At 43.4% G+C, this 12500-nt stretch overlaps 2 protein-coding genes across 2 annotated transcripts in view; one reads left to right on the top strand and one right to left on the bottom strand.

Annotated features, from left to right (window-relative positions):
* The window catches only part of tbcd (tubulin folding cofactor D), a 48875-nt gene that overhangs the window by 10631 nt on the left and 25744 nt on the right, over window positions 1–12500 (top strand). The window contains exons 8-14 of the mRNA XM_027176521.2: window positions 233–278; window positions 372–504; window positions 2988–3130; window positions 3238–3298; window positions 3737–3811; window positions 3996–4090; window positions 11024–11180. Coding sequence (XP_027032322.1) covers window positions 233–278; window positions 372–504; window positions 2988–3130; window positions 3238–3298; window positions 3737–3811; window positions 3996–4090; window positions 11024–11180 — 710 coding nt within the window. The remainder of the gene's footprint in view (window positions 1–232; window positions 279–371; window positions 505–2987; window positions 3131–3237; window positions 3299–3736; window positions 3812–3995; window positions 4091–11023; window positions 11181–12500) is intronic.
* Window positions 4394–8254, bottom strand: znf750 (zinc finger protein 750). The gene is made up of 3 exons (XM_027176524.2): window positions 8121–8254; window positions 5325–6588; window positions 4394–5225 (listed from the first exon to the last, which is right to left on the bottom strand). The coding sequence occupies exons 2-3, from the start codon at window positions 6560–6562 to the stop codon at window positions 4622–4624; spliced, it is 1842 nt and encodes a 613-aa protein (XP_027032325.2). The 5' UTR covers window positions 6563–6588; window positions 8121–8254; the 3' UTR covers window positions 4394–4621.

The following is a 12500-nucleotide window of genomic DNA, read 5'->3' as shown; positions in this document are numbered from 1 at the left end:
CACTGACTCACTCACTCACTCACTCACTCACTCACTCACTGACTGACTCACTCACTGACTGACTCACTCACTCACTCACTGACTCACTCACTCACTCACTCACTGACTGACTGACTCACTCACTGACTCACTCACTCACTCACTCACTCACTCACTCACTCACTCACTCACTCACTCACTCACTCACTCACTCACTCCAAAGCCTGCTGAAAAACCTCTCCCTGTTCTTCAGGCTCAGCTTTTCAAGCACGGCAAGCGAGAGGACGTCCTGCAGTATGGTGCGTATCATCAGCTCCACATAAGCCCTCGATGTTTCAGGTATAATTTCACTCTAATTAAAGAGCTACGATGTTAACGGGATCGTTTCTCAGCCCCCACAGTGCTTCAGTGCCTGGACCAGAAGAGGATAGCAGAGAGTTCTCAGACCATGTTGAGGAAGCTGGCTGTGAAGGTGGTGCAGAGACTCGGGCTCACCTTTCTGAAGCCGCGCCTGGCCAGGTGGAGGTAAGAGCTCGAAATAAAATAAATTAAAATTACATCTAAATATAATTTGTGCGAAGGTGCTTTGGGACGGTGCTGTAAATGTGTTTATATTGAGTTATTTTTAATTCACTTTTATCTTTGGGTGTGATCCGTGTAGTAGTGTGTTGAGTGTGAGACGACTACATGGAGATCAAAGTCAAGATGAACATAAATGTTTAAATCATTTTTTTATCAACTAAAATGTTTGAAATCTAAACTAAAAGCCTCCATTCTTGACAAAAACACAACACAGAATATAGTATAACGTGTGTGTGAGTGTTTGGGTGTGTGTGTATTTTTGGGTATGTGTGTGTGTGTATGCTTGGGTGTGTGTGTGTGTGTGTGTGTTCTTGGGTGTGTGTGTGTGTATATGCTTGGGTTTGTGTGTATGTTTGGGTAGGTGTGTGTGTGTGTGTGTGTATGTTTGGGTAGGTGTGTGTGTGTATGTTTGGGTAGGTGTGTGTGTGTATGTTTGGGTATGTATGCATGTGTGTGTTTGTGTGGATGTTTGGGTTTGTGTGTGTATGTGTGTGTGTGTGTATGCTTGGTTGTGTGTGTGTGTGTGTGTGTGTGTGTGTGTGCTTGGTTGTGTGTGTTTGGGTGTGTGTGTGTTTGTGTGTGTGTGTGTGTGCATGCTTGGTTGTGTGTGTTTGGGTGTGTGTGTGTATGCTTGGTTGTGTGTGTGTGTGTGTGTGTGTGTGTGTATGCTTGGTTTTGTGTGTGTGTGTGTGTATGCTTGGTTGTGTCTGTTTGTGTGTTTGGGTATGTATGCATGTGTGTGTGTTTGTGTGTGTTTGTGTGTATGCTTGGTTGTTTGGTTGTGTGTGTTTGTGTGTTTGGGTATGTATGCATGTGTGTGTGTGTTTGTGTGTGTTTGTGTGTATGCTTGGTTGTGTGTGTTTGTGTGTTTGGGTATGTATGCATGTGTGTGTGTTTGTGTGTGTTTGTGTGTATGCTTGGTTGTGTGTGTTTGTGTGTTTGGGTATGTATGCATGTGTGTGTGTTTGTGTGTGTTTGTGTGTATGCTTGGTTGTGTGTGTTTGTGTGTTTGGGTATGTATGCATGTGTGTGTGTTTGGGTATGTATGCATGTGTGTGTGTTTGTGTGTGTGTGTGTGTGTGTGTGTGTGTGTGTGTGATAAGTCACAGGGAAAGTAGCAAGTTTTCTGAAACTAGTTGTTTCATGAACAGCAATGGAAGGTCTGTTATTTTAACTAGGAAAGACAGAGAGAGAGAGAGAGAGAGAGAGAGAGAGAGAGAGAGAGAGCAAGGGAGAGAAAGAGCATGACAGAGAGGGCGAGATAGAGAAAGAGACCCCGAGTCAGAGGGCGAGACAGAGAGAGTGAGTGAGACACAGAAAGAAAGAAAGAAAGAGAGAAAGAAAGTGGTCTGTTTTTCACTATAGTAGTCGATCATGTTGTCAGGAACCTCAGACCTGTTGTTTATGCATCACAGCTAAAATTTCAATGAGAATGTGATTCACATCTCTGAGTGTCAGAAGGAATGTGACCAGAGCAGGTTATAAGCAAGTCAACCACGGGACAATAGGACAATTCAAGAGGAAATAAAGGTTTGTACAGTTTACCATCAGAGTGTTAATTTACTTTCTGAGTAATTCAGGGCTGATGGAACTGATCTGATCGTCTGTGTATTTATAGATAACAGCACTGTATTTGTATTTATTTTTGTTTAGCGCTTAAACGTAGAACAGAAGGTTATTATAAAGATTAATAGAATGCAAAATTCAAGATTAATATTAGATAGATTTAAACGTGTTTGAATTTATCCCCGATGAGCAAGTCTGAGGTGACTCAGGTGACTGTGGGGAGGAAAAACTCCCTTAGATGGTAAAGGAAGGAACCTTGAGAGGAACCAGACTCAAAGGGGAACCTCATCCTCATCTGGGTGACACCAGGGGTGTGATTATATAACCTCATCCTCATCTGGGTGACACCAGGGGTGTGATTATAAATATACAGTCTGACAAATACATAAACAGTCTTGTAGAATTCTCGCCTGCCGCTGTATCGGAGCAGCGGTGACTCAGGTCCACCGATCAGAAGGTAGTAAATCAAGCCCCAGCAAGACCTTAACGATCAACTGCACTGGAAAGGTTTGTGTCCCGGCTGAACCTTAACTCCAATCCCAACTGACTCACAGGCAAACAAAGATTTTATCTTCTGAAGACAGAACAGTATCGTGCTCCCAATGGTTAAAATAATTTAATAATTAAAGAACCGACTGTTTATACCATAGTTACGTTCGATCATGCGGAAACATCCGCAGAACAAGTTAGGTCCTGGCGTCACTTACGTTACGACAGCACCGTCTTTTCCTTTTGCCAGAGCTTTTACCGTAGAAAGGATAAAGTATTTAAATGAGTTATAGACAACGAATGAACACCTTCTGATCAATCGCAACTCTCTGATACAGTAAGTGACAATACAGACTTTACTTTGTGCTCAGATACCAGAGAGGAAGCCGGTCTCTGGCCGTGAACCTCGCCCAGTCTGCGGCTACTGGAAACGTTCTGGATGTAAAGCCTGACCCGGGGTCATTCAACCCAGAGGAGGAATACGACATTCCCGAGGAGGTGGAGAACGTCATCGGTACGTTCCGCTTCTACCAAAAATCGAACCGTCAATGCGGTAAAGCTGTCAGACGGCAGATTTCCGCCTCTACCTCCGATCGTTATTTTTCCTATTTGTTTTTACAGAGCAGCTGCTGGTGGGTCTTAAAGACAAGGAGACGATAGTGCGCTGGTCTGCCGCTAAAGGGTGAGAACATTTTCAACCTTCTCCCGCCGTTTAACGTCAGCGTTTTGTGTTAAACAAATTTACACAAATTTAACATTAATCTCAAATGTAGGTGATCAGTCAGATCTCAATTTGTACACTAACTTCTGCACACAGTTTGCATCATGCAAATTGGTGCTCATGAGCTTCCAGTACATGTTTTGGTGCTGTAGCCTTGTAGCCTTGTAGCGACAGATCAAAACCGAACGACGAAGCAAAATTCGGACTCCGAGAGCGTCTTGGCTAATCGAGACACAACTTACTGTATGAGTGAAAAGGGTGTGTAAATTGTTCCCTAAAGCATTCGTTTATTTCGGTTCTCCAGGAGCTGCTTATAACATGATAACATAATTGCAGTTGAATATTTGTTTCTGGGTGCAAAGTTTGTGATCGCGTCATCTTTTTTTTTTTAACCTGCAGTATTGGGAGGGTAACCGGTAGGTTGCCCAAGGAGCTGGCAGATGACGTGGTTGGCTCAGTCCTGGACTGTTTTAGGTAAGGATTTGGTGATTAGGATTTAATAAACCTGGTATAAAGAGTCATTACCTGATTTGTCAAAGTATTTATAACCATTTTGATAGTTATAACTGTAAACAGGGAATAAAGCTGGAGGGGTGAATGTAAAAAGTTTCTCAGGATGAGCGCAGGTTATGAAGGTTCATCATTTTCTATATTCCAGTTTCCAGGAGACAGAGAATGCGTGGCATGGAGGCTGCCTCGCTTTAGCGGAACTTGGCCGCAGAGGACTGCTGCTTCCTTCACGTCTCTCAGATGGTGGGTTCATTAAATGTACAAATTAAGTGTGTTAACAGGGGATGTGGTAGCTTAGTAGTTAAGATGCTGGTCTACCAATGGGAAGGTTGTGAGTTCGACGCCCATTAATTGCTCAGTTGTATAAAATGATATAAAAATGTAAGTCACTCTGGATAAAGGCATCGGCCAAATGCTGTAAACGTGACAGAGAGAAACGAGTATCGTTTTTTTTTTTTTATTCGAATCACGGTGATGGTAGAGAACCGTAAGATGAAGGAAACCGGTCTTTAAATTGTTGTCAACAATTACAAATTCTCTGCACACTTTAAATCTTGCAAATACTTTATTTACTGCACACAAATTATGTTTGATCATAACTCATATTAACATGTAAATTTATGCATGCATTCTGGAGTATGAGGAGTCTAAGAAAAGCTATATACAAGACAGACATGTTAAAGGTACATCTGAGTTTGTGCTGCAACATTACACTAGCTGGAAAGCTTGCATATGCAAATGGAACGTTCTGAAAGGTCCTACTTAGAAAGGCAATCAGCAGTTCTGGGTCCTCCTCCTCTTGTCCCGGACCGGCTCGGTCACCCGCACCCTCTTACTGGTTGTCTTTGTGGCCTTGTCACTTGCTCGTTTCTGACCCTGGGCTGCAGTGTTCTGCTCAGACTTGACTGTCCCAGGAGTGTCCCCGTTAGGACACTGGTCAAGTGCAGGTTGCAGACTTTGAGTGTCCTTGTGTGATTCTGAAGGAAGTTCAACGGTATTGATGTTGCTGGATGTGGCCAGCTGGCAGAGGGCAAACGCCGCAGAGTGTCTGCGGTCACTCTGTTCCTGCTCAGACAGAGGTGTCTGACACTGACTGACTTGTTCAGGGACCTCCTCTGAGCTTGTGGTAGTACCAGACTGGACCTGGTTATTGTTCTGGGCACGGAGACAGAGGTCTAGAGGGGTATCTTCATCGTTGCTTTCTGACTCCGAGTTGATCTCCTCATCAGATCTGTGGTTAAAAGTGTGTACCGATCCGTTGCAGTCCCGCTTTGACAGATTTAGCGGAGCTGCGTCATCACTGTCTTCGTCCTCGGCCTCCTCTGATGAACAGCCAGAGCAATGCACCGAACTGGGAGTAGTGCTTTGCACAATATTTCTGAAAAGAGAAAAAAGAAACAAAATGTGTTTGTTTATCGACTTAACTTTGCTTAAATGCAATCTACACGTTTATGTACTGACCACAGATGTTGCCTACCTTTGTTTCGGCGTACTGTTTTCATGTTGTTTGTTACTTGGATTTCTTAATAGTTTCTCTGGTTCTGTCATTCCCTCCCCTCCTGGAGTGGTGCTATCTGATTGGCAGCTAGGCTGTGGTTCATGATGAGGGTTGGTGGAATGGTGCTTGGTGATATCTGCGATTCCCGGTCTGTCCGGAGACCCTGTTGCAGCACAGCCGGCCATCGGGCTCTGGCGGGTGCCCTTGTCTCCTCCTTGCTGTTGGCTCCCCCTGGATTCTGTTGGCCTGCTGTAGGAGCCTGGCTGAAGATAGGTGTATCTTCCATAGTCCCTGGGCTCAAAGCCATGGGGGAACATCTCCATGGGAATGTACCTCGGGCCCTGTAAGGATGGTGTGTGCTCAGGAGGATAAACACTGAATGGTAAATGTGGAACTTGGAGAAAATGTGGGCCGTATCTGTAGGGGTATGTTTGAAGGAGAGACGGGTGATTGGGTGGTATTAGAGGTGCTGGCATAAGAGGTCGGTTGTGCTCCTGAAGATTTAGACAGTATGCTGATGAGACGCTTTGATTTTGCAGGTAGGATTGGTAAAAGGCGTGCGTGGTTCTTTCCGGGAGCATGTATGGTGTGTAATCTGCAGGCTTGAGGGTTGCAGGCATGGCTCGCTGCCCCCAGGTTGACCCCGGATGGAAATAAGAGCGAACAGGAATCTGCGAGGTGGGTTGATCTGCTTTTTGTGGAGGTTGAGTCTCATTTTCACATTTCCGTTGAACAGGAGAAAAGGCAGATGACGAAGTGCATTTTTTCATGGTCTCAGCAGTTCCTGGATCTCTGCTTTCGATGCTGATCAGTTCCGAAGATTTTTCTGTAGCGTTTTTCACAGGACTCTCATTTCCTTCCCTGTCTCCCCCATCCACCTTTTCTGCCAACTCATCCAGCTGTTCTACCATTCTCATTTTGCTTTTTATGTGATCTGGTCGGATTGGACTGGGTTTAACAGGCATCGAGGGTTCTGTGTGCGCTTGATTGGACGAAGTGCCGCGCTGCGGAGCTCTGGATGCTCTCCCTGTCTGCTCCCCACGCTGAGACACCAGAGAGATAGAGTTCTTGCACAGGTTGTATTTCATGTGATTAAAGAGATGGGACTTGATGTTGCACGTGAAGGGACATTGGAAACACTGGTATTTGAAGGGCTTCCCGGGAGGACGAGGAATGTAATGTGGTTTCTTCGGTTTTCTCTCTTGACGGGTTTCCATGTTGACTCTGTACAGGATTATTAGTCCTGAAAGATATGGATAAAAGTTAAAAACATTTTTTTGATGAATAACCTTGTGTGAACTGTTCCCTGGGGGCTCCCTGCATTTTTTCACCCGGGGTACTATTTGGAAGCTAGGCAGTACACATTCAAACTCATGGGTCTGTTTTGCATACACTGAGGCAGTTTTTTTCCAGGGCTTTTTGGCTCGAGCTTTGCTGATTGTTTGATTTGCCGCACACTCCTGGCCCAAGATGCAGTGACAGGTAGGAGCGGTTCTGACAAAGAAATCGCAGGCCTGTGGAAACTTGCTTCTCTTCTTCAAATCCTATTCTGACGGCGTGGGAAACGGCAGACACCTGCTTCCCGTAACCTCACCTGTAAGCCACTTGCGCACACACTTGATGATCTCACCTGTACTCAGAAGTACAGGAGGCTGCCTGCTGCTGATTAATGACCATAACGGTACTTCATGGGTTTTGAGAACTTTGCTTATAGACCCAAACTGATAAATTATCTTTTTTTTCCCCCCTTGCATTAAAGAGTTGCTTATTTTTAAACAGAGTAAATGCAAGTCTTTTTTTTTCTACTTCAACTCACTTTTGTGACTTTCGGTCCGAATTTACAGCGAGTTTAATGATGTCTTTAATACTCTGTGCAAAAGCAAAGAAACTGCAAAAATTTGCATCAGCTGCAAAACAACAGAACGCTTCATTAAAGCCCTCTGAAGACTGAAGATTTAGAAGCCTCAGGGTTGGTATTGGAAGGGAGAGGATCTGGTTTTTTTTTTTTTTTATAAGTATTACATGCAAATTTTTTCTTGTTTAAGACACTGCCCCAAGGAACCTGCTTGTCATGCATTGTCACAACAGGTTGTCGAGCCAGTTTCGGATTAGCTTTTGCGAGGTTTGCCGCTCCCTCCGAAGGAATAAAATTGCATGAATTAGTTTCTGTTGTGAAATACATGTTTTTTTGGTTTAACATGATTATTTAATTTTTTTTTTTGTCTAGATCTTCTGTAATCGACGATGTTAAGATTATGTGAAATGCAAAAGTTAAAATCCGTATTACGTAAACAATAATAGTACATTCTGTAAAAGTATACCCTAACAAAAGGGTTTTATTATAGCAGTCTAATCAACCCCATAGCTGAAGTAAATTTAAAGTAAAATGTCAGCTTGTGCCCTATAGTGACGGTACAAGTCGTGGGAATGACAACAATTTATGGATTCTAACTTCAATCGTTAAATTAAACCCAGATAATTAAACAATAACATGGTGGATATTTGTTAGGCTGTTATCTTCAAACTAACATCTATTATCTTTTAAAGAGTTTCTTAACGTATTGTGTTCAGCACAGCCCACAGGTAACAGGTGGGTTTACTTCATCAAACACACCTGTTGTAACCGAAAATATTGCATTAAAATACCCAAACGGACTCGATCGTCGATTCCTGACGAGTGACTCGAGGATACAAAGCGGTAAACTCGTTTCAATCATGTCTAACCGTCCGCCACCTGGCTAGAAAAATAAACCTCGGTATGCAGACGACACTTACCTCCAGACTGACGTCGGTCTCGGGGTGAAACTTTCGGACTGCCGAAGTCGTCCTAGAACTCGGACGACGGCGTGGACTGCAATGGAGTTCGTGTGAGGACTACAGGTGCTGTATCTGATCAGTCCTGTATGACTGTCTTACTCTGTGTAGCTGTCAGTGGGGTGGAGTCTGTGCCCAGGTAGAGCCCTCAGGCAACACCTCTCAAGGTAATATTAGTCAGGCCCCAAGCCACGATTCACCAGCATGGCTCTCACGAGCCTAAGTTCGTCGCCATGCCTCTTTGGCATGCTCTTCTTTGTTTGTACTAGAATCAGGATCGGTATCGGGGGGTAAAGGGGGTGTGGAGACTGTGAGGATGTTGCAGGATTTGCATGTTGCTAAATTTCTGTTTTGCCTGATTTGTTCAGCTCGGTGGGAATGTCTAGAAGGGAGTTATTTACAATTTCACACTTACTTATCTCTCAGTTATAAAAAAACAAAATAGCATTTTGTTGTGTTTCCTGTCCACGGTTATTTTCCCATCATCGTGTAACGGATAAGTTCGGCATCATGACACAGAATTATGAAAGCAGCTTAAAAGTATATGTCACTTATAGACATATGACAATAACAATTTATACATATCGATCGTACTTTCTGCTCTCTTTTGTTGCAAGCATTGTTTTTTGACACGTTTTTACTCTTTTCTTTGCAAATTTAACACAGGTTCCTGTGCCTTATAAGCACTGTTTGTGAGGACTAAAAAAAAAAACACCTTTTCATATTTTGGGTGGTGCTTTTCCTCCTGTCATTACTGCAGAGCTCGCTAAAGCAGTGGTTTTGATAAAAAGTCGGGTTTTGTTAAAATTATATTTCTCAAAAGTTTTTAAGTCGGCTGGTTCGACTGGTCACTTCAATTACATTGGTTTAAACCAATCTGTAAAGAATCTTTGTGGCAATTTCATGAATATAAAATGTTCATGGTTATAATAATTAATAACAATATTATTGTACAACTTTACAAGTTTAACTAAATTTTTACACTTAATAGACACTTTGACTACAAAGTCTCAGAACCTATGGACTTATGGACTGTAACTATATTTGCTTAATCGATTTTTTTTTACTTGGTAGTTCCAGACTCCAATATAGAGGTCTTCACGGGTCCACTTAGATCCGAAAACCCGAGGTCCGACCCGAGCGGGTTTGGGTCTGAAAGTTTCCCGTGTGCCTCGGACACGGGTCGGGTATAATAATAGCCGCATCGGGTCTCGGGTAATTCAAAATGAATGTGTTTTTACCGAACGGACCCGAGAAGACCCGAACTATTGTATTTCGTGTGTGTGCATCGACTCGAGTCCTTTTCCAACCTCTCCTCTGTTTGCCAAGACCGCTTGCAACATGTGGCTGGCGACGTGTGGCTGGCGGTAAGCTAATTTTCGTTGAAACAGACCTGTCAATCAATTTTGAATCCACGCTGTAGCGGTTACTTTAGTGTAGAATTACGCAACATTCGGGTCCAGTCGGGTTAAAAAAAAATTGCCGTCGGGTCGGACTCGGGTCTAATTTTTTCGGGTTTGTCTCGGGTTCGGGTCTTTCTTAAAAAAAAAAAAAAAAAAATGATGCACGTCGGGTTCGGGTAAAAAGTGATTCGGGTCAGTTCGGGTCTGAAACATTTCTTTATACCCGAGAAGACCTCTAGTACAGAACTCTAGAAGCAAAACATTGCAAATGTAAAAACATGGAGAGAAGAATACATTCAGTGTGTGCATTGGAATATTCAACACTCTGTCCTGACACTACCATGGCACCACTGTTTCTATGGCAACTGTCAAGTGGTGGGATATATTTACAGTACATTCATTGCATTCGACAGATGAACTCATCCAGAGCAATTTACATAATTTTATACAACTAAGCAGTTGAGGGCCTTGCTTGGGGGCCCGGCGGTGACAGCTTGGTGAGTGCCCATGCTGACCCCCGTCCACCACTGAAAGCTCCTACCATGGAGATCTGACCATGGAGTTATTGTAGAAATTAGCCTGGACTGATGGTTTTTATTTCACCTCAACTGGACAGAGATGGCACAAGGATGCACTATGGGAGGAAGACAAGCCAGTGTGATGCTCTGGGAATCTTTCTGCTGGGAAAACTTTGACCTTTGGGACACATACCATCTACCTAAAAGTGGAGAAGACCAAGTACACCTCTTTAAGGCAGCGGTATTCCCATTAACGGCAGGACAATGTTCCCATTAACACTCTAAAACGATTCAGGAAAGGTTTGAGGTACAAAACAAAGAGCTCAAGGGACTGACCTTAAAATTGACCAGATCTCAATCAGATCAACTATTTTTAGGATGTGCTGTACATAGAAGTTTGATCCTCAGAAGTCCCACCTTTCCCACTGGCAGGACTTGTAGTATCTGATGCTAACATCTCAGTCTCAGATACTGCAGCAGACCTTCAGAGGTCTTGTGGACTCCATGCCTCGACATGGCTGACACGACAAGTGCGAGACGGCGAATTTTAGGGTGGACACTTTGTTCAAGAAAGTAACTCCACCCTGAAACAGTTGCATAAATAATCTTCAGGTCTTCCGAGGTCTTGCGGTGTCCAAGATTTCATTTGTAATGAATTTCTAATAACAATTATTTTTGTTCTTTAAGCTCTCACAGACATGTTAATCTCGTTTTCTTACATTACCCACAATCCCACTCAACTATACTGTATATCTCTATGGCAACATGATGCTGGTTTGTTCTGCCTGATTGGATCTTTGTTTGTCTTGTCATTTAAAAGGCACTCGATATTCTTGCACTCTTCACCAAGTTTAAAAAAAAAAAAAAAAAAGTATTGGCACCCTAGGCTTTGTCCCATCTTCACGCTAACGAACTATGTTTCTTCTTGACTTATCTTTTGTAGTGGTCCCTCTGATCCTGAAAGCCCTGGTGTATGATGAGCGAAGAGGAGCCTGCAGTCTCGGCTGGAACGTTCGAGACTCCGCATGTTACGTGTGTTGGGCGTTCGCCCGCGCTTACGAACCCAAAGAGCTTGAGCTTTATGTCAATCAAATCGCCAGGTAATGACACAAAAAACACATCACGCAATCTACATGTCTATTAAGATTTATTCATTTTAGTTTCTTTGGTAGCTCGCTGTTCTTTTCCTGAGGCTCTGAGCTACCGCAGAGCACAACCCTTTTGTATTCATACATGTTCATGAGGTTTGGTATTCAAATGCAGCACCGCTGGTGATCGGAAATCAAAGACGTGATTGTTCATAGGTTTAACACTGAGACGGATCGGATCGAATTTTAATTTCCAAAATATGGGGGAAACTTCAAACCACCTAAAACACCATTTTTTTATCTTGCGCCTTTAAATTGCAACGTGTAGGAAATCCGGGTGAAGTTTTCTCAATCCAGTGTTGTCAGTGTTGTCCTTCACCATCTTGCTGTGTATTTTTATTTTTGTTTGTTTGTTTGTTTGTTTGTTTGTTTGTTTGTTTGTTTTTGTAAACACACACAGTACTCTGTATTAGCAAAACGTCACATCCATTAGTTAGCACCGATGCACAATCGGCTACGATCGTTCTAGCCCTAAAATGAAACAGAAGATTAAAAACCCAGCAAAAGAAGACTTTTATTTGTAGTTTAGTGTTTTTAAAATGTTTCACATCAGACGTGTCTCAAACGCTCCGCCAACACACACCAACAACCGACCTGTCTCGGTCAGTACACCTGTTTATTTGTATGCTAGCGTAAAGCTATTTGTGCATTTATTCATTCATTCATTCATTTACTACCGCTTATCCGAACTTCTCGGGTCACGGGGAGCCTGTGCCTATCTCAGGCGTCATCGGGCATCGAGGCAGGATACACCCTGGACGGAGTGCCAACCCATCACAGGGCACACACACACTCTCATTCACTCACACACTCACACACTACGGACAATTTTCCAGAGATGCCAATCAACCTACCATGCATGTCTTTGGACCGGGGGAGGAAACCGGAGTATCCGGAGGAAACCCCCGAGGCACAGGGAGAACATGCAAACTCCACACACACAAGGCGGAGGCGGGAATCGAACCCCCAACCCTGAGGCGAACGTGTTAACCACTAAGCCACCGTGCCCACTGCTATTCGTTCATTTATTCATTCATTCATTCACTCACTCTACTTTAAGTGTAGAAAGCTCTAATGTGCATTTGGCATTATGCCTAACTACAGTAAGTATTTTAAAGAACAAAGAACAAACAGCACAGTTGAATGTGTTCAGGAAGTTTATTGTGAGTTCGCACCTCAGGAACCAAGAACAATTTGAATTCCTGTTCTGCCACATCAAGGTTTTTTAGTACTTCATGCTTTAGGATACATTGTTCTCATCTTTACGGACCC

The sequence above is a fragment of the Tachysurus fulvidraco genome, chromosome 24 (assembly GCF_022655615.1).
Source record: "Tachysurus fulvidraco isolate hzauxx_2018 chromosome 24, HZAU_PFXX_2.0, whole genome shotgun sequence".
NCBI lineage: Eukaryota > Metazoa > Chordata > Actinopteri > Siluriformes > Bagridae > Tachysurus > Tachysurus fulvidraco.
Note: the sequence above shows the minus strand (reverse complement) of the source record. Positions and strands in the feature narration are given on the sequence as shown.